A 20,228-nucleotide genomic window follows, 5' to 3' on the forward strand; every position below is an offset into this window, starting at 1 on the left:
AGAACTTTTGCCGGTACCAAGGACCCTGCAGGAAGTTGCTGTCCCAATTGTTCCCAATAATGCCTGCAAGAAAAGCTACAAAAAGCTCAAACCTGAGATGATTTGTGCTGGCGAGTCCGGCAAAGATTCCTGCCAGGTTAGTCCTCTTGTTGATCTATTAGTTGTAGTGAAATTATTGCATTCAAAAGACAGACCAACATTACACACATTATGTAATAACATACATTAAAGTTACAAGTCTAACTTTTAATAATTATACATTTTAAGTATTTTGAGATGTATCCGTTTCATGTAGACAGCATGAATGCTGATGGAGAACCATCTCAGAGCTCAGTCAAAACAGCCAGTGACAATGTTTCAAAGGAATAAAAGTGTCGACAGAATTGACCCTTTGATCTTCTTGTCTGTTTCTCCGAACATCTGCACACAGGGAGACTCAGGAGGTCCTCTCATGTGCATCTCTAAAGATGGAAGTGAGGAAATCTGGAAATTGGCTGGAATCGTCAGCTACGGAAGGGGGTGTGGCCAAGCGGCATATCCGGGGGTCTACACCCGTGTCTCCAGCTACAGGGACTTCATCAGCAAAACCATCAACGGCTTTAGGAAGGGAATCAGGAAGTATAGAAAGGCCTAGAAAGTTAACTGCACTGCCGTTCTTCCGGTTATCATCACATCTCATGCTCTCCACCTGTCTTTGCTCCCCCTGCATTTTCCCTATTACTTTGTTTACTTTGAGTTTATGTAATGCTGCCCTTGTACGCAAAACCAATAAATATGAGCATAGCAAGTAATCATTTCACCTCGAACCCTAGATGCAGATTCTGGGTCTCTACTCCTGTAAGCTGAACCTTGGTGCTTCCTGTAATTCACATTGACGATTTCAGCTCTAATCCAGTATTAAGTCATCCTAAAATTCACTGTGGACTAGCAATCATCTGTCATCTGTCCTGTGGCTCATTCCCCCAAACACACACTTTTTAAGCCTTTCATCAAGAAATATACTAAGGTTTCAACAAACATTACCGTGTGGACAATCCGAGTGGATTGTAAACCTCGTTGAACCATTTAAAAATTCTGTGAGCTTATTGAGCTGTTTAAAAATTCGGTGGGATTTAGTGTAGCATTATGTATATTAACCAGATAACATCCACATTAGCCTGAAAACACCATAAGCAATTCAATTAGTTATTGCTCATTGTCAACAAATGTGAATTCATTCGCCCACTAGATGGCGATAGATACGATGATGATGAGAACCTTTTATTGCTGTTGCAATACACCATGTCAATTGTCACAAGTACCAGCGAAAAAACTGGCCACCAACCCGAACAAACATATACACAAACATCACAGTAGGGGGTAGACAGGTCGGGAATACAGGGGCAAACAGAGAAGAAAAAAAAACAGAATAACATGAGGAGGGAGGAGGAGAATAAAAAAACAGCCCCCAGACTGTACTACAGTGGGGAGGACATTGTAGGAACCGAAAAAAAACACCTCAGCAACATAAGCACATGGTCACTACACCTTACAACATAAAATGATGCAACTTGCAACAGGTGGGGGAAATGGGGAGGTGGAGGTAGTCCAGCACAGACAAACAGCCATCCGGTCCTGCAGCCACGAGGGCGCTGGTCACAGACCCGCCTGTTCACGCTGAGGGTATGAAGCGGCGAAGGCGTGGGATGGGGGGACGGTGAGTCCTTGGGATTGGGGGAGAGGAATGCAAGAGAGTCTCACTGCCTTGTTCTCCCGGGCGAGTTGTTAGTTCAGCAGCGGCCAATGCTGATTGGGGGGAGATAACTGATTATATAAGCAGTACGTGTTTTGTTCTTGTTTCACGGTACTATAGAAATGAACATGTTCATTTGTTTCACGATTAATCCAATTAAATTAACTCTTAAATAAATTACTCTAGGGGGCGGCATGGTGGTGCAGTGGTTAGCACTGTTGCCTCACACCTCTGGGACCCGGGTTTGAGTCTCCGCCTGGGTCACATGTGTGTGGAGTTTGCATGTTCTCCCCATGTCGTCGTGGGGTTTCCTCCGGGTACTCCGGTTTCCCCCCACAGTCCAAAAACATGCTGAGGCTAATTGGAGTTGCTAAATTGCCCGTAGGTGTGCATGTGTGAGAGCATGGTGTGTGAGTGTGCCCTGCGATGGGCTGGCCCCCCATCCTGGGTTGTTCCCTGCCTCGTGCCCATTGATTCCGGGATAGGCTCCGGACCCCCCGCGACCCAATAGGATAAGCGGTTTGGAAAATGGATGGATGGATGGATAAATTACTCTTTCAACTGAACCATATCACTCTAATTCCCCTTATACATATTTGTATAATACTATATACATACTTGAAAACAAACAAACAAATAAATAAAAACTCTAGAGGGCATAGTTTAGGACCACGCAGAAGTCTACGTCCAGGCTTTGCCCCACTTACACCACAGTGCACGCACACTGAGATACTACACACTTTGGTGACATATGTTGACACAAGGGGGCAGTATGGTGGTGCAGCGGTTAGCACTGTTTCCTCACACCTCTGGGACCCGGGTTCGAGTCTCCGCCTGGGTCACATGTGTGTGGAGTTTGCATGTTCTCCCCATGTCGTCGTGGGGTTTCCTCCGGGTACTCCGGATTCCCCCCCACAGTCCAAAAACATGCTGAGGCTAATTGGAGTTACTAAATTGCCCATAGGTGTGCATGTGTGAGTGAATGGTGTGTGAGTGTGCCCTGCGATGGGCTGGCCCCCCATCCTGGGTTGTTCCCTGCCTCATGCCCATTGCTTCCGGGATAGGCTCCGGACCCCCCGCGACCCAGTAGGATAAACGGTTTGGAAAATGGATGGATGGATGAAAACCTGTGTTCTGTGGTCTGAGTGGACAATGCGGCTTGTAAACTTGAACTAAGTCTGTTAGGTTGGCAGGTGCTACAGCTTAAAGTGCCTTATATGTAAGTAGGGGAACTTTGAAGTCAGTCCTGAACCTAACAGGAAGCCAGTGCAGGGAACTAAGAGCAGGGGTCATATATTCAGACTTCCTGCTCTTCGTGACAATCCAAGCTGCTGCGTTTTTATTATGTTGCAAGGTGTAATATTGCCTGGCTTCCATAGAATGACACGTACATGAGTTTGCTGCTCGGAATGCGTCTCGCAGTCCCTCAGCCTGCTGCTCTGAATGTGTCTCCCAGTCCTTTAGCTTGCTGTTCTGAATCTGACTCCCAGTTCCTCAGCTTGCTGTGCTGAATGTGTCTCCCAGTCCCTCAGCTTGCAGTTCTGATTCCACCTCCTAGTCCCTCAGGCTGCTGCTCTGAATCCGTCTCCCAGTTCCTCAGCCTGCTGTTCTGAGTCTGTCTCCCAGTCCCTCAGCTTTCTGTTCTCAATCCGTCTCCCAGTCCCTCAGGCTGCTGCTCTGAATGCATGTCCTAGTCTCTTAGCCCTTAAGCAGTCTCTCAGTGTCTACGTCTTCCTACTTTGGCAAAGAACATCATGTCCCTCCTCTCATTATTCAGCCTTTTATCTGGTCAATTTTGACTTGATAAGGGTCACTAATTTATAACTATCTTTTGAAGCATTACCATGATCAGTCACCTTGGCAACAATATTAAAACGATTGGTTTGACTGCTAAGTCTGACCAGCTAAAAAGCATTTGGCCAGAAAACCAAGTCCATTTGTGTCAATATCGGTTTTTTTCATATTTTACTTATATATATATATATATATACACCATCTGTGCACAATAAGATAAACAAATAGCATCGTGCCAAGGGGACACTTATTAGAATCGTCTTTCTCTCAGCCATTCGTACATTTTACGTTAAAACTGAAATTAAGTTGAGTCATTGTGGACAAAGCTGATTACTACTAACTGGAAATAATTGCAAAACTCTGACTGTAAACATGCTAGATTTAATCAGCTTTGCATCTGGGTTTAATAGGACTTTGGTGACGTTTAGCTTTAGAAACACATTCAAATTTTAACTGTTCAAATCTTTCTGCTGATATACCAGAATTAAAGCGGTCTTTTGTGTGATTTTTTTTTAAGTTAAGGACTTATTTTCGTGCTTTTTTGACAGAAAATTCTGCTGAGACTAATAAGACTTAACAATTAATGAAATCCAGATTTATTAACAAATACACACCCTAACCCTAACCCATGCGCACATTCTGATCGCAGACACAGAGGCCGAACCTTCTGAGCCAAACGCCACCCCCTATTCATCCTGTCATTATGTCAGGACTGAGGTTATGTTACAGCCATCGGGGGCTTTCAGAAAGGAACATATAACAGAATCAGGCCGAATGGAATCTCTCCATCAGGATGATAAAAACTGAACTTTCTAAATACTATCAGTGTTACAGCATTGAAACCATTGTCAGTGATATTCTTAATTATTAATCCTAATGAAATATCACCTGGCCCTGCTTTAAGGACCAATTAAAGGAGGTGACTGGTCAGTGATAACCAAGAAAACTTCACTAATCTTCATGAAAACCTGATTGGCAACAAAATTACAACCCCAGATCAATTCCTGTTACAGCAGTTGATAGCTGGAATGTCTTTTCTGTGGAACGGGGGCCACACACATTGTCTGCCCCAGCACTGGAAGTCATCACCCTAACCCTAACCCCAGCACTGGAAGTCATCACCCTAACCCTAACCCCAGCACTGGAAGTCATCACCCTAACCCTAACAAACCATCAGGATCTCCTGCAGTTTGCCGGCACACACAGGGGTGGATGATGCGCTGATCCGCATCCTTTACAGAGTCTACTGCCGCCTAGACAAAGCCGGTACCGCAGTCAGAATCGTGTTCTTTGACTTGTCCAGTGGCTTTAACATCATCCAGTCTCTCTGATTTGCGAACAAACTCAGGACCATGCAGCTTGATGCCCACAGTACTACCTCCCACCATCCAAAAAGATGACTTTGAGTTACCAAATTGTCCACAGGTGTGTGTGTGTATGTGTGTGTGTATGTGTGTGTATGTGTGTATGTGTGTGTGTATGTGTGTGTGTGTGTGTATGTGTGTTTGTATGTGTGTGTGTATGTGTGTGTATGTGTGTGTGTATGTGTGTGTGTATGTGTGTGTGTATGTGTGTGTGTGTATGTGTGTGTGTGTGTGTATGTGTGTGTGTGTGTGTGTGTGTATGTGTGTGTGTGTGTATGTGTGTGTGTATGTGTGTGTATGTGTGTGTGTATGTGTGTGTGTATGTGTGTGTGCCCTACAATGGGTTGGTACCACTTCCTAGGTTGTTCACTGCCCTGTAACCATAGACTCTGGACCCCCTATGACCCTGAATAGGATAAACTGGCATACAAAATGGATAGAATCACAATATTCTGTTTTATTTCAGGATATTTTATTAGTGAATGGTGAACTCGTTAATTCTGTTTGCACTCTGTGATCTGTCTATGCACCTTGTCTCTTTGGCTCTGTATGCAGGCCACCTGTGCACTTTGGTCTTGCTGCAGTCTGCACCAGAATTTCCCCTCGGGCTCAATTGGGTGCCCCTTAATCTTAGTTATATGGTCTATTACATTATGAAAAATTAAAATTATGTTTTGCCTCTTGTCCCTGGCACTTGCTTTACTTGGGGATACCACTGTTTTGAAGACATTTAATTTATTCAAAATTTGTAAAGCAATTTTTCGTAAAGAGTTTTTTTGCGTTTATCTTTGGTTATGAAACAGGAAACAACAAAAACCACTCTGTTGAAACAAGCCCATGAGATTCTACCATTATGCAACAGCTTATATGCATTAGCCAAGAAATATCAGGATGAAATCTAATTAAAAGTGTTAATACACTAATGAAGATGCCAATGTGACACATTTTATGTTTCATATGTAAATTGTAAAATATTTTGTATGACATATTTACATAGCAATTTGTAAATAACATCTACTGGAGACAGGCAATAATAATAATAATAATAACAATAATAATAATAATAATGTATTGTTTTGTAACGCATCTCATATTCAATGCACTACACAATAAGTAAAGAGATCAAGCTGGCAGTAAATCAATACAAAAGGAATACAATAGGAGCTTCAGACAATAAAACTATGGTTTAGAAAAACATCACATAATAGACAAAGAAAATGGAAAAAATAAAATTCAGCAATAACGGACAGGTATAGCCATGTCTTCTGTGTCAAACAGTGTAGAGCTAATGCAACCATTAATAAAAATGTACGGTGATCTTCACTCTCCAAGTCAAATGATTACATTTTATGTATTAAACGTGGTACTTAGCAATGGAGCTGTAAAGGAGCACAGAGAAAAATATAATTATATATGTAGAAGTAGAAAGCTTAGAAATAATAATTTTATATGTTCTTCAGGTGATATGATGTATATAGATGAACTGTGGAAATTCTGAGGTGTCGGAAACTGATTAAATACCCTGATCTCAGACAAACCACAGCATGAAATGTCCTCATGCAGCATGGTGCTGGGTGTGTCTCTATGGGTATATAAGAAGGCCCATGTGCTCTTGGTTAAGGACTGTGGATGACAGTCGGTGTGATTGTGACTAATACTCCGTCTCTCACACTGTTTGTTAGGCAGAGTCACCTGTGTTTAGAGACTGAGTGAGAGGGTGAACATGGCAGGTTTGCTGTTACTGTCTGCGATCCTGCTGCTGGATGCTACTGTAGGTAAGAGGGCAGTGGTCCGCTTTCCATCCCTCCATCATTTAGTGAGTATTTAATGTGAGCAGGTTCATGTGACCATTCCTCCCTCTTTAAGTGTCTTTTCTTGTTCATTTCGTCTGCTTGTTGCTCTCTCTCTCTCTCTCTCTCTCTCTCTCTCTCTCACTCACTCTCTCTTTGACACTCTGTGTCTCTCTCACAGTGTTCAGTTACCCCCAGAGCCGCTCCTCCATTGTTGGGGGTAAACCTGCTAAGAAGGGTGACTGGTGGTGGATTGCTGCCCTAGTACTGAATGACGATCCAACGACGATTTTCTGCGGTGGGACCCTAGTGGCTGACAAATGGGTGCTGACGGCTGCTCATTGCATTAAAACGTAGGTAGAACAGGCAGGGCAGTGCTTATGCACATACATTTATATGTACATCCACGTAATAACGCATGTTATCGAGTATTTGACAGTACGAGTCAGTACTGGTAAAGGGAGCCACGCAGGTTTATGACGCCCCTCTGCTTTTCAGGGAAATATCACAATACTCTGTTCGGCTGGGTGTGCACCGCCTGACCGAAGATGTTACAGCGGAAAAAAAGTTCAAGATCGTCAAAAGTGTCATCCACCCAAAATACACACATTTCAGACACGGCTTTGACATTGCACTGGTGCAGCTGGACAGACCGGTCAGAGTCTTAGGCGTAGGGCCATATCCCTACTTGGGAGATTCCAAAGATAACTATGAAGGTCCCTGCCGTGTAGCCGGCTGGGGTCAAATTACAGAAAACGGTAAGTTTGCCTTTTTGACTGCAATCTTCAGCTACCTAACATTTACAGTGTAAAATGTCTAGCATATAACTGAATCTCTTCACTTTTAACATTTGCATTTATCAGACTCGTTTGCCCAATGACGCAGACAGCTCAGTTATGTCTATATAACCTGCATAACTGTGACTAGTAATTGACTTAAGTGGTTTAGCTAACTTAATATTTAATTGGGCATCTGCACTCCATCGATTTCCGCAGAACCTTTGCCGGTACCAAGGACCCTGCAGGAAGTTGCTGTCCCAATTGTTCCCAACGATGCCTGCAAGAAAAGCTACAAAGAGCTCAAACCTGAGATGATTTGTGCTGGCGAGTCCGGCAAAGATTCCTGCCAGGTTAGTCCTCTTGTTGATCTATTAGTTGTAGTGAAATAATTGCATTCAAAAGACAGACCAACATTACACACTGTCACGCTCGTTCGCGGGCAGAGCGGCGATCGTGCGGGCGAGCAGGCAGAAACGGGCAGACAAGCCGTAATCAGGGCAAACAAGGGGTTTATTACGAGTAACGGGGCAGGGAACAGAAGACGCCAACTAACATCAATGACAGACACGGGTTAGTACAAATCAGGAACTTAAATACATGAAACAAGGCAGCAGGAAACAAGACACGACTGGGCAGGATCAGGAAATCACACGTGGGTAATTAGGGGGCGTGGCACACACGAGGAGCGGACGGAGCGGGCGTCACACACACATTATGTAATAACATACATTAAAGTTACAAGTCTAACTTTTAATAGTTATACATTTTCAGTATTTTGAGATGTATCCGTTTCATGTAGACAGCATGAATGCTGATGGAGAACCATCTCAGAGCTCAGTCAAAACAGCCAGTGACAATGTTTCAAAGGAATAAAAGTGTCGACAGAATTGACCCTTTGATCTTCTTGTCTGTTTCTCCGAACATCTGTACACAGGGAGACTCAGGAGGTCCTCTCATTTGCATCTCTAAAGATGGAAGTGAGGAAATCTGGAAATTGGCTGGAATCGTCAGCTACGGAAGGAGGTGTGGCCAAGCGGCATATCCGGGGGTCTACACCCGTGTCTCCAGCTACAGGGACTTCATCAGCAAAACCATCAACGGCTTTAGGAAGGGAATCAGGAAGTATAGAAAGGCCTAGAAAGTTAACTGCACTGCCGTTCTTCCGGTTATCATCATATCTCATGCTCTCCACCTGTCTTTGCTCCCCCTGCTGTTTCCCTATTACTTTGTTTACTTTGAGTTTATGTAATGCTGTCCTTGTATGCAAAACCAATAAATATGAGCATAGCAAGTAATCATTTCACCTCGAACCCTAGATGCAGATTCTGGGTCTCTACTCCTGTAAGCTGAACCTTGGTGCTTCCTGTAATTCACATTGACAATTTCAGCTCTAATCCAGTATTAAGTCATCCTAAAATTCACTGTGGACTAGCAATCATCTGTCATCTGTCCTGTGGCTCATTCCCCCAAACACACACTTTTTAGGCCTTTCATCAAGAAATATACTAAGGTTTCAACAAACATTACCGTGTGGACAATCCGAGTGGATTGTAAACCTCGTTGAACCATTTAAAAATTCTGTGAGCTTATTGAGCTGTTTAAAAATTCGGTGGGATTTAGTGTAGCATTATGTATATTAACCAGATAACATCCACATTAGCCTGAAAACACCATAAGCAATTCAATTAGTTATTGCTCATTGTCAACAAATGTGAATTCATTCGCCCACTAGATGGCGATAGATACGATGATGATGAGAACCTTTTATTGCTGTTGCAATACACCATGTCAATTGTCACAAGTACCAGCGAAAAAACTGGCCACCAACCCGACCATACATATACACAAACATCACAGCAGGGGGTAGACAGGTCGGGAAGACAGGGGCAAACAGAGAAGAAAAAAAAACAGAATAACATGAGGAGGGAGGAGGAGAATAAAAAAACAGCCCCCAGACTGTACTCCAGTGGGGAGGACATTGTAGGAACCGAAAAAAAACACCTCAGCAACATAAGCACATGGTCGCTACACCTTACAACATAAAATGATACAACTTACAACAGGTGAGGGAAGTGGGGAGGTGGAGGTAGTCCAGCACAGACAGACAGCCATCCGGTCCTGCAGCCACGAGGGCGCTGGTCACAGACCCGCCTGTTCACGCTGAGGGTATGAAGCGGCGAAGGCGTGGGATGGGGGGACGGTGAGTCCTTGGGATTGGGGGAGAGGAATGCAAGAGAGTCTCACTGCCTTGTTCTTCCGGGCGAGTTGTTAGTTCAGCAGCGGCCAATGCTGATTGGGGGGAGATAACTGATTATATAAGCAGTACGTGTTTTGTTCTTGTTTCACGGTACTATAGAAATGAACGTGTTCATTTGTTTCACGATTAATCCAATTAAATTAACTATTAAATAAATTACTCTGGGGCGGCATGGTGGTGCAGTGGTTAGCACTGTTTCCTCACACCTCTGGGACCCGGGTTCGAGTCTCCGCCTGGGTCACATGTGTGTGGAGTTTGCATGTTCTCCCCATGTCGTCGTGGGGTTTCCTCCGGGTACTCCGGATTCCCCCCCACAGTCCAAAAACATGCTGAGGCTAATTGGAGTTACTAAATTGCCCATAGGTGTGCATGTGTGAGTGAATGGTGTGTGAGTGTGCCCTGCGATGGGCTGGCCCCCCATCCTGGGTTGTTCCCTGCCTCATGCCCATTGCTTCCGGGATAGGCTCCGGACCCCCCGCGACCCAGTAGGATAAGCGGTTTGGAAAATGGATGGATGGATGAAAACCTGTGTTCTGTGGTCTGAGTGGACAATGCGGCTTGTAAACTTGAACTAAGTCTGTTAGGTTGGCAGGTGCTACAGCTTAAAGTGCCTTATATGTAAGTAGGGGAACTTTGAAGTCAGTCCTGAACCTAACAGGAAGCCAGTGCAGGGAACTAAGAGCAGGGGTCATATATTCAGACTTCCTGCTCTTCGTGACAATCCAAGCTGCTGCGTTTTTATTATGTTGCAAGGTGTAATATTGCCTGGCTTCCATAGAATGACACGTACATGAGTTTGCTGCTCGGAATGCGTCTCGCAGTCCCTCAGCCTGCTGCTCTGAATGTGTCTCCCAGTCCTTTAGCTTGCTGTTCTGAATCTGACTCCCAGTTCCTCAGCTTGCTGTGCTGAATGTGTCTCCCAGTCCCTCAGCTTGCTGTGCTGAATGTGTCTCCCAGTCCCTCAGCTTTCTGTTCTCAATCCGTCTCCCAGTCCCTCAGCCTGCTGCTCTGAATGTGTCTCCCAGTCCTTTAGCTTGCTGTTCTGAATCTGACTCCCAGTTCCTCAGCTTGCTGTGCTGAATGTGTCTCCCAGTCCCTCAGCTTGCTGTGCTGAATGTGTCTCCCAGTCCCTCAGCTTTCTGTTCTCAATCCGTCTCCCAGTCCCTCAGCCTGCTGCTCTGAATGCATGTCCTAGTCTCTTAGCCCTTAAGCAGTCTCTCAGTGTCTAAGTCTTCCTACTTTGGCAAAGAACATCATGTCCCTCCTCTCATTATTCAGCCTTTTATCTGGTCAATTTTGACTTGATAAGGGTCACTAATTTATAACTATCTTTTGAAGCATTACCATGATCAGTCACCTTGGCAACAATATTAAAACGATTGGTTTGACTGCTAAGTCTGACCAGCTAAAAAGCATTTGGCCAGAAAACCAAGTCCATTTGTGTCAATATCGGTTTTTTTCATATTTTACTTATATATATATATACCATCTGTGCACAATAAGATAAACAAATAGCATCGTGCCAAGGGGACACTTATTAGAATCGTCTTTCTCTCAGCCATTCGTACATTTTACGTTAAAACTGAAATTAAGTTGAGTCATTGTGGACAAAGCTGATTACTACTAACTGGAAATAATTGCAAAACTCTGACTGTAAACATGCTAGATTTAATCAGTTTTTCATCTGGGTTTAACAGGACTTTGGTGAAGTTTAGCTTTAAAAACACATTCAAATTTTAACTGTTCAAATCTTTCTGCTGATATACCAGAATTAAAGCGGTCTTTTGTGTGATTTTTTTTTAAGTAAAGGACTTATTTTCATGCTATTTTGACAGAAATTTCTGCTGAGACTAATAAGACTTAACAATTAATGAAATCCAGGTTTATTAACAAATACACACCCTAACCCTAACCCATGCGCACATTCTGATCGCAGACACAGAGGCCGAACCTTCTGAGCCAAACGCCACCCCCTATTCATCCTGTCATTTTGTCAGGACTGAGGTTATGTTACAGCCATCGGGGGCTTTCAGAAAGGAACATATAACAGAATCAGGCCGAATGGAATCTCTCCATCAGGATGATAAAAACTGAATTTTCTAAATACTATCAGTGTTACAGCATTGAAACCATTGTCAGTGATATTCTTAATTATTAATCCTAATGAAATATCATCTGGCCCTGCTTTAAGGACCAATTAAAGGAGGTGACTGGTCAGTGATAACCAAGAAAACTTCACTAATCTTCATGAAAACCTGATTGGCAACAAAATTACAACCCCAGATCAATTCCTGTTACAGCAGTTGATAGCTGGAATGTCTTTTCTGTGGAACGGGGGCCACACACATTGTCTGCCCCAGCACTGGAAGTCATCACCCTAACCCTAACCCCAGCACTGGAAGTCATCACCCTAACCCTAACCCCAGCACTGGAAGTCATCACCCTAACCCTAACCCCAGCACTGGAAGTCATCACCCTAACCCTAACCCCAGCACTGGAAGTCATCACCCTAACCCTAACCCCAGCACTGGAAGTCATCACCCTAACCCTAACAAACCATCAGGATCTCCTGCAGTTTGCCGGCACACACAGGGGTGGATGATGCGCTGATCCGCATCCTTTACAGAGTCTACTGCCGCCTAGACAAAGCCGGTACCGCAGTCAGAATCGTGTTCTTTGACTTGTCCAGTGGCTTTAACATCATCCAGTCTCTCTGATTTGCGAACAAACTCAGGACCATGCAGCTTGATGCCCACAGTACTACCTCCCACCATCCAAAAAGATGACTTTGAGTTACCAAATTGTCCACAAGTGTGTATGTGTGTGTGTGTGTATGTGTGTGTGTATGTGTGTGTATGTGTATGTGTGTGTGTGTGTGTATGTGTGTGTGTATGTGTGTATGTGTGTGTATGTGTATGTGTGTGTGTGTGTATGTGTGTGTGCCCTACACTGGGTTGGTACCCCTTCCTAGGTTGTTCACTGCCCTGTAACCATAGACTCTGGACCCCCTATGACCCTGAATAGGATAAACTGGCATACAAAATGGATAGAATCACAATATTCTGTTTTATTTCAGGATATTTTATTAGTGAATGGTGAACTCGTTAATTCTGTTTGCACTCTGTGATCTGTCTATGCACCTTGTCTCTTTGACTCTATATGAAGGCCACCTGTGCACTTTGGTCTTGCTGCAGTCTGCACCAGAATTTCCCCTCGGGCTCAATTGGGTGCCCCTTAATCTTAGTTATATGGTCTATTACATTATGAAAAATTAAAATTATGTTTTGCCTCTTGTCCCTGGCACTTGCTTTACTTGGGGATACCACTGTTTTGAAGACATTGAATTTATTCAAAATTTGTAAAGCAATTTTTCGTAAAGAGTTTTTTTGCGTTTATCTTTGGTTATGAAATAGGAAACAACAAAAACCACTCTGTTGAAACAAGCCCATGAGATTTTACCATTATGCAACAGCTTATATGCATTAGCCAAGAAATATCAGGATGAAATCTAATTAAAAGTGTTAATACACTAATGAAGATGCCAATGTGACACATTTTATGTTTCATATGTAAATTGTAAAATATTTTGTATGACATATTTATATAGCAATTTGTAAATAATATCTACTGGAGACAGGCAATAATAATAATAATAATAATAACAATAATAATACTAATAATGTATTGATTTGTAACATGCATCTCTCATATTCAATGCACTACACAATAAGTAAAGAGATCAAGCTGGCAGTAAATCAATACAAAAGGAATACAATAGGAGCTTCAGACAATAAAACTATGGTTTAGAAAAACATCACATAATAGACAAAGAAAATGAAAAAAATAAAATTTAGCAATAAGGGACAGGTATAGCCATGTCTTCTGTGTCAAACAGTGTAGAGCTAATGTAACCATTAATAAAAATGTATGATGATCTTCACTCTCCAAGTCAAATGATTACATTTTATGTATTAAACGTGGTACTTAGCAATGGAGCTGTAAAGGAGCACAGAGAAAAATATAATTATATATGTAGAAGTAGAAAGCTTAGAAATAATAATTTTATATGTTCTTCAGGTGATATGATGTATATAGATGAACTGTGGAAATTCTGAGGTGTCGGAAACTGATTAAATACCCTGATCTCAGACAAACCACAGCATGAAATGTCCTCATGCAGCATGGTGCTGGGTGTGTCTCTGTGGGTATATAAGAAGGCCCATGTGCTCTTGGTCAAGGACTGTGGATGACAGTCGGTGTGATTGTGACTAATACTCCGTCTCTCACACTGTTTGTTAGGCAGAGTCACCTGTGTTTAGAGACTGAGTGAGAGGGTGAACATGGCAGGTTTGCTGTTACTGTCTGCGATCCTGCTGCTGGATGCTACTGTAGGTAAGAGGGCAGTGGTCCGCTTTCCATTCCTCTGTCATTTAGTGAGTATTTAATGTGAGCAGGTTCATGTGACCATTCCTCCCTCTTTAAGTGTCTTTTCTTGTTCATTTCATCTGCTTGTTGCTCTCTGTCTCTCTCTCTCTCTCTGTCTCTCTCACAGTGTTCAGTTACCCCCAGAGCCGCTCCTCCATTGTTGGGGGTAAACCTGCTAAGAAGGGTGACTGGTGGTGGATTGCTGCCATAGTGCTGGATGACAATCCAACGACGATTTTCTGCGGTGGGACCTTAGTGGCTGACAAATGGGTGCTGACGGCTGCTCATTGCATTGAAATGTAGGTAGAACAGGCAGGGCAGTGCTTATGCACATACGTTTATATGTACATCCACGTGATAACGCATGTTATCGAGTATTTGACAGTACGAGTCAGTACTGGTAAAGGGAGCCACACCGGTTAATGACGCCCCTCTGCTTTTCAGGGAAATGTCACGATACTCTGTTCGGCTGGGTGTGCACCGCCTGACCGAAGATGTTACAGCGGAAAAAAAGTTCAAGATCGTCATAAGTGTCATCCACCCGAAATACACACATTTCAGACACGGCTTTGACATTGCACTGGTGCAGCTGGACAGACCGGTCAGAGTCTTAGGCGTAGGGCCATATCCCTACTTGGGAGATTCCAAAGATAACTATGAAGGTCCCTGCCGTGTGGCCGGCTGGGGTCGAATTACAGAAAACGGTCAGTTTGCCTTTTTGACTGCAATCTTCAGCTACCTAACATTTACAGTATAAAATGTCTAGCATATAACTGAATCTCTTCACTTTTAACATTTGCATTTATCAGACTTGTTTGCCCAATGACGCAGACAGCTCAGTTATGTCTATAACCTGCATAACTGTGACTAGTAACTGATTTAAGTGGTTTAGTTAACTTAATAATTAATTGGGCATCCGCACTCCATCGATTTCCGCAGAACTTTTGCCGATACCAAGGACCCTGCAGGAAGTTGCTGTCCCAATTGTTCCCAACGATGCCTGCAAGAAAAGCTACGAAGAGCTCAAACCTGAGATGATTTGTGCTGGCGAGTCCGGCAAAGATTCCTGCAAGGTTAGTCCTCTTGTTGATCTATTAGTTGTAGTGAAATTATTGCATTCAAAAGACAGACCTACATTACACACATAATTTAATAACATACATTAAAGTTACAAGTCTAACTTTTAATAATTATACATTTTCAGTATTTTGAGATGTATCCGTTTCATGTAGACAGCATGAATGCTGATGGAGAACCATCTCACAGCTCAGTCAAAACAGCCAGTGACAATGTTTCAAAGGAACAAAAGTGTCGACAGAATTGACCCTTTGATCTTCTTGTGTGTTTCTCCGAACATCTGCACACAGGGAGACTCAGGAGGTCCTCTCATTTGCATCTCTAAAGATGGAAATGAGGAAAACTGGAAATTGGCTGGAATCGTCAGCTACGGAAGGGGGTGTGGCCAAGCGGCATATCCGGGGGTCTACACCCGTGTCTCCAGCTACAGGGACTTCATCAGCAAAACCATCAACGGCTTTAGGAAGGGAATCAGGAAGTATAGAACGGCCTAGAAAGTTAACTGCATTGCCGTTCTTCCGGTTATCATCACATCTCATGCTCTCCATCTGTCTTTGCTCCCCCTGCTGTTTCCCTATTACTTTGTTTACTTTGAGTTTGTGTAATGCTGCCCTTGTATGCATAAGCAATAAATATGAGCATAGCAAGTCACCTCGAACCCCTGATGCAGATTCTGGGTCTCTACTCCTGTAAGCTGAACCTTGGTGCTTCCTGTAATTCACATTGACAATTTCAGTTACAATCCAGTTTTAACTAACAAGCTTCCAATTTATTTCCTGTGGCTGATGGCCCAAGCACACAACAGTGTATTTATAAGACTTTTTTGGCTGTTCATCATGAAATATACCAGGGTTTGCACCAACACATTATCACATGCACCTTAATTAATTAATTAATGTAATTGATCCTTTAAAAAAATTCTATGGGCCTAAACACACTTTAGCCATATTTTGATCATATTCCTGCTTATAGTGTTGGGTTGAACAATAGTCAAAAATGGAACCAAGTTCCTTATGGACAGTCTAGAGATGATCATTTAAAAAATAGCTTACGCTTTACATTCACTACACCATCAAAAGGCTCATTTTGAATTTGTAGAACATTCAGTGCCCCTTCATGATGCATTCATAATATATAAATGAGCAGCATTGCATTAATAATACTTTCAATGAATGCGGCGGGCAGGCACACAGCATAAAACAACGGATTACGGTACACGGAGGGGCCCATTTAAGTGAATTAAAAACTACTGCTTTGTTTTCATATGATAATTTGTCAAGGATAATACAAGACTTCAACCTGTGCAATGCGTGGATGTACAGAACGTTTAATTCATTTACATTTGAAACGGGATTCACTGAAAAACACAGTTCAAAAGAACCCTGACCAAATAGGACATCATCGTCGTTCACTTGGATAGCTGTTAACAGCTTTATTGATGAATAAAAATTGAGTGCAATTAATATTTCTGGTTCAAACCATGTCGCGTCTAGTCCACAATAAAATCTGGCTGCAGATAAACTATTAGGCAAATATACTGACAGGTCCGAAATCCACTGTGGTACCAATAGCGTTTTCTGTCGTTTATTCAGTAAGGTGTTTTTTAAGCCCCCTCCCCTCTCCACGTCGACCCCTTGTAACTCCCCTCAATAACAAACACGAAGACAAGTTCATCTCTGATCACGGGCTTTTATTCACATATCCATCCGGTCGAGAATGCCGTGAGAACTATATAAAATAAAGCACCTAAATCATAAAATGAAATCAGTAAAAACACAGGCATTTTCCTGAAAAATAACCAAACACAAATATAATAAATACAGCTCGCAAACGCCATTAACTTGCAAATTGCAAGATGGACATAAAATCTCGTACCTCATTGGCCGCGTTAATTCAAGAGGAGTTAAAGAAAGAAGACTTATGACTAGAGCTTATACAATAACTCCAATCTCCATGAATATTTACACTATAACTTAAAACGGTTTTCTCAGCCGCATAAAAATGCAGCACAACAAAAACTGACCAGACCGCAACCCAAACGCAACATTAGTTCCGCTAAAAATAATACTAGAAAGATCCTTGTAAACATATAACTTTAATTAAGATTGTGTTAATTACTAAATTCCTCATTTGAATCAAATGATGCTGCGATTAGAGTTATGTTTACATTATTCTTAAATTTAAATAAATTAAATAAACTCAGGCCGGCCGATCATATAGAAGACATAGGCGGCTGCCCCGCCAAATTCTTGGGAGACGCCGACTTGCCAGCCAATTTCCCTATGCCTGGGAAGGAGGGCGCCGGCGCTGATGTGTTTGCTGTGATGATGCAAAAGTTTCAACCCAAGACAGATACAACAATTAAATAATGAATGAAAAAGGAATGAAGTATTCCTTTTTTAATACTCCTTAAAATAAGCCAATATAAATAAAACAATACATTAATAGAAAACATTGTACACAGATCCACACTTAATCACTGTGGGACAATATGAGACAAGACATCAAATTTATTATCTCATTGCAGATATGATCCTTACTATGTATATAATAGTTGAATGATAAAGCACAATAGATGTGTTAAAACTTTTCACACTTATTGTACATCAACAGGCCGCAACTGGTGATCAAATAGGTTTAAATCAAATAATTATTGTACCAAAATTAAGCAATGTACCAAAAATAAATAAGATATGTAGCACTCCCTTTCCTCTTAGGTGTGAGTAAATCTAACTATAAGAGGGGATGCCCTGGGTTCCACATCAACGCATCTCTCAACACACTGATATGAGATACATGATAACGAGATTGGTGATTTGACATGGAGACAATCTCGCACATATATCACAATTTACCAACACAAATGGCTTAATATAGCACACTGGACTTCAATTTACCCCACCATGAATCCACAAGTATAAATGAAATACCAAAATTACAAAAGAAATGGTTTCTCTTTACTTAAACACAAATGATACATTTACTCTTTGTAATAAAATAAAATAAAATAAAAAAACTCGACCGGAAGTAACACCCAAAACAATTTAAGATAAAAGGCAGGTTACAATATGTACTCAGTAGACAGGTTTATTTACAATATTAAGCCAAAATCAGTCCCACTGTATTTATAAAATAAAATTAAACCCAAACTATTAAGAGTTATGTAACTTCAGTGGATCCACACACTATATTTTAACTAAAGTCTGAATTTCCCCACCCCGTTGTAGGCCCGAGTCGAGGCTAGCGTGCGTTAAGGCCTTTAAATCAAAAAACGCTGGCCGCTTCATTCTCCCAAGCGCTTTAAACTCAATAAAAAAATAAATAAAAGTTACCTAAGACCACGTCGCAATACAACTTCATTCTACGATGTCCTCATCCGAATGTGATGGCTGTGGTCTCAATCCTCCACTTTCGCAGCGTTGGATGTTTTTCTACACTCGGAAATTCGCGTATATGGGGGCAACTCAAACCGTCACCTGCACGAGCTCAGTGCGCGCGAATGAACTCGCGGTGGCTAATTAATTCCTCTGCAGTCAGTATTGTTCATACGCGAACTGAACTCACACCTTGAAACAATTTGACTAACATAAATACCAGTGGTGCAGTATTGCCTCACACCTCTGGGACCCGGGTTCGAGTCTCCGCCTGGGTCACATGTGTGTGGAGTTTGCATGTTCTCCCCATGTCGTCGTGGGGTTTCCTCCGGGTACTCCGGTTTCCCCCCACAGTCCAAAAACATGCTGAGGCTAATTGGAGTTACTAAATTGCCCATAGGAGTGCATGTGTGAGTATGCCCTGCGATGGGCTGGCCCCCCATCCTGGGTTGTTCCTTGCCTCGTGCCCATTGCTTCCGGGATAGGCTCCGGACCCCCCGCGACCCAGTAGGATAAGCGGTTTGGACAATGTATGGATGGATGGTCCAAATCCTGTGGCTGACCAGATGAAGCCCTTACCACCCAATTTGTAACCTGCTTCCCCTACAAAAGCAATAATTGCCAGTCACAGACAGATAGTCAATAATATGGTCATATCACGCAAGCCTAGTGCAACACAACCCAAAAAATGTTAGCAGCTGCAAATATAATTATTATTAACGAGAGTGCTATATATTTAACTTAAGGATGCAAAAGTAAAAGATACAACAATGACAGATTACCAGGACACTGATCTTTAAATATTAAATATTTCTTTCGTATGGTACAATGCTTCCACCTAGTGGATATAAAGGGCATTTTCAGTACGTGGTTGTTTAGCCACATATCTACGCAGTTAAGGGACCAAAGCAGTCAGCTGGCGCAGCTTAAGACTTATTTTGCAGGATTCTTTCTCATCGGCACGGACATGACAGAAGATCAAATTCCATTTGCTTCTTTTTATTTTTGCTGAGGCTGGACAGCACTTTGAATTGCAATGAATTAAATTCTTCTTGCTGCCATTCCAATTCAGCATCCTACAGGGTCTGGCCAAGTCAATTCCAAATCTAATTCATAAATTCTGAGCAACCCAGGTAAGCTGCATGATGAGCTAACCAATCGAACTTGATATTGGGGAGGTGAATCAGCAATGGCAGAGAATTGTGCAAGTCAGGGGAGGGCAGCATTTTAGACAGCGCTGTCCAGGAAGCCAGGTTGCCTTTGCGAGTGGCGATGAACCCCTTTGACCATTAATGATCAATTCACAAAGACGTACAGGATGGCCTAGGGTGAAATCATGAGCCTCCTTGGTCTGGTGCTGGAGTAATTGAAAAAAAGGAAGAAACATTTACAATTTTGCCCTCCATGCAGCCTGCAGCTTCTGGCAGCTCTCTGCTCCTACGCCACCGGTGGATTCCTGCAGACCTTCAGATGCACATGGCCTCAGCAAGGCTGCCGTGTCCTGCATCTGTGCATTGATCACATTTCTCTTGCACTGTGCGCACAACTACGTACAATGTCCAGCAAGGGAAGGGGGGGAGATGTCTTGTAGGACACTAAAAGTGGTTTTTGCACCATTGCAGGTATAGCTGGCCTT

The 20,228-nt window shown here is 42.6% G+C and overlaps 3 protein-coding genes across 4 annotated transcripts in view; all 3 read left to right on the forward strand.

Moving 5' to 3' along the window:
* Window positions 1-791, forward strand: part of LOC125712768 (venom peptide isomerase heavy chain-like) — a 19,125-nt gene extending 18,334 nt beyond the window's left edge. The window contains exon 6 of the mRNA XM_048983196.1: window positions 431-791. Within this exon, the coding sequence (XP_048839153.1) occupies window positions 431-634 (204 nt within the window). The 3' untranslated portion in view covers window positions 635-791. The remainder of the gene's footprint in view (window positions 1-430) is intronic.
* A 5,724-nt stretch (window positions 792-6,515) lies between these two features.
* LOC125713203 (venom peptide isomerase heavy chain-like) lies at window positions 6,516-8,645 on the forward strand. The gene is made up of 5 exons (XM_048984163.1): window positions 6,516-6,665; window positions 6,862-7,033; window positions 7,179-7,438; window positions 7,676-7,809; window positions 8,394-8,645. Exons 1-5 carry the CDS (start codon window positions 6,614-6,616, stop codon window positions 8,595-8,597), a joined length of 822 nt encoding a protein of 273 aa, XP_048840120.1. The 5' UTR covers window positions 6,516-6,613; the 3' UTR covers window positions 8,598-8,645.
* A 3,702-nt stretch (window positions 8,646-12,347) lies between these two features.
* LOC125712767 (venom peptide isomerase heavy chain-like) lies at window positions 12,348-15,860 on the forward strand. 2 transcript variants are annotated; one of them, XM_048983193.1, is made up of 6 exons: window positions 12,348-12,368; window positions 14,016-14,108; window positions 14,269-14,440; window positions 14,586-14,845; window positions 15,081-15,214; window positions 15,509-15,860. In XM_048983193.1, the coding sequence occupies exons 2-6, from the start codon at window positions 14,057-14,059 to the stop codon at window positions 15,710-15,712; spliced, it is 822 nt and encodes a 273-aa protein (XP_048839150.1). In that variant the 5' UTR covers window positions 12,348-12,368; window positions 14,016-14,056; the 3' UTR covers window positions 15,713-15,860. The 2 variants fall into 2 exon arrangements, with proteins under 2 accessions (XP_048839150.1, XP_048839149.1); XM_048983192.1 differs by lacking the exon at window positions 12,348-12,368 and having other exon boundaries at window positions 13,959-14,108.
* The last annotated feature ends 4,368 nt before the right edge of the window (window positions 15,861-20,228 follow it).

Source organism: Brienomyrus brachyistius, chromosome 18 (assembly GCF_023856365.1).
Source record: "Brienomyrus brachyistius isolate T26 chromosome 18, BBRACH_0.4, whole genome shotgun sequence".
Taxonomy (NCBI): Eukaryota; Metazoa; Chordata; class Actinopteri; order Osteoglossiformes; family Mormyridae; genus Brienomyrus; species Brienomyrus brachyistius.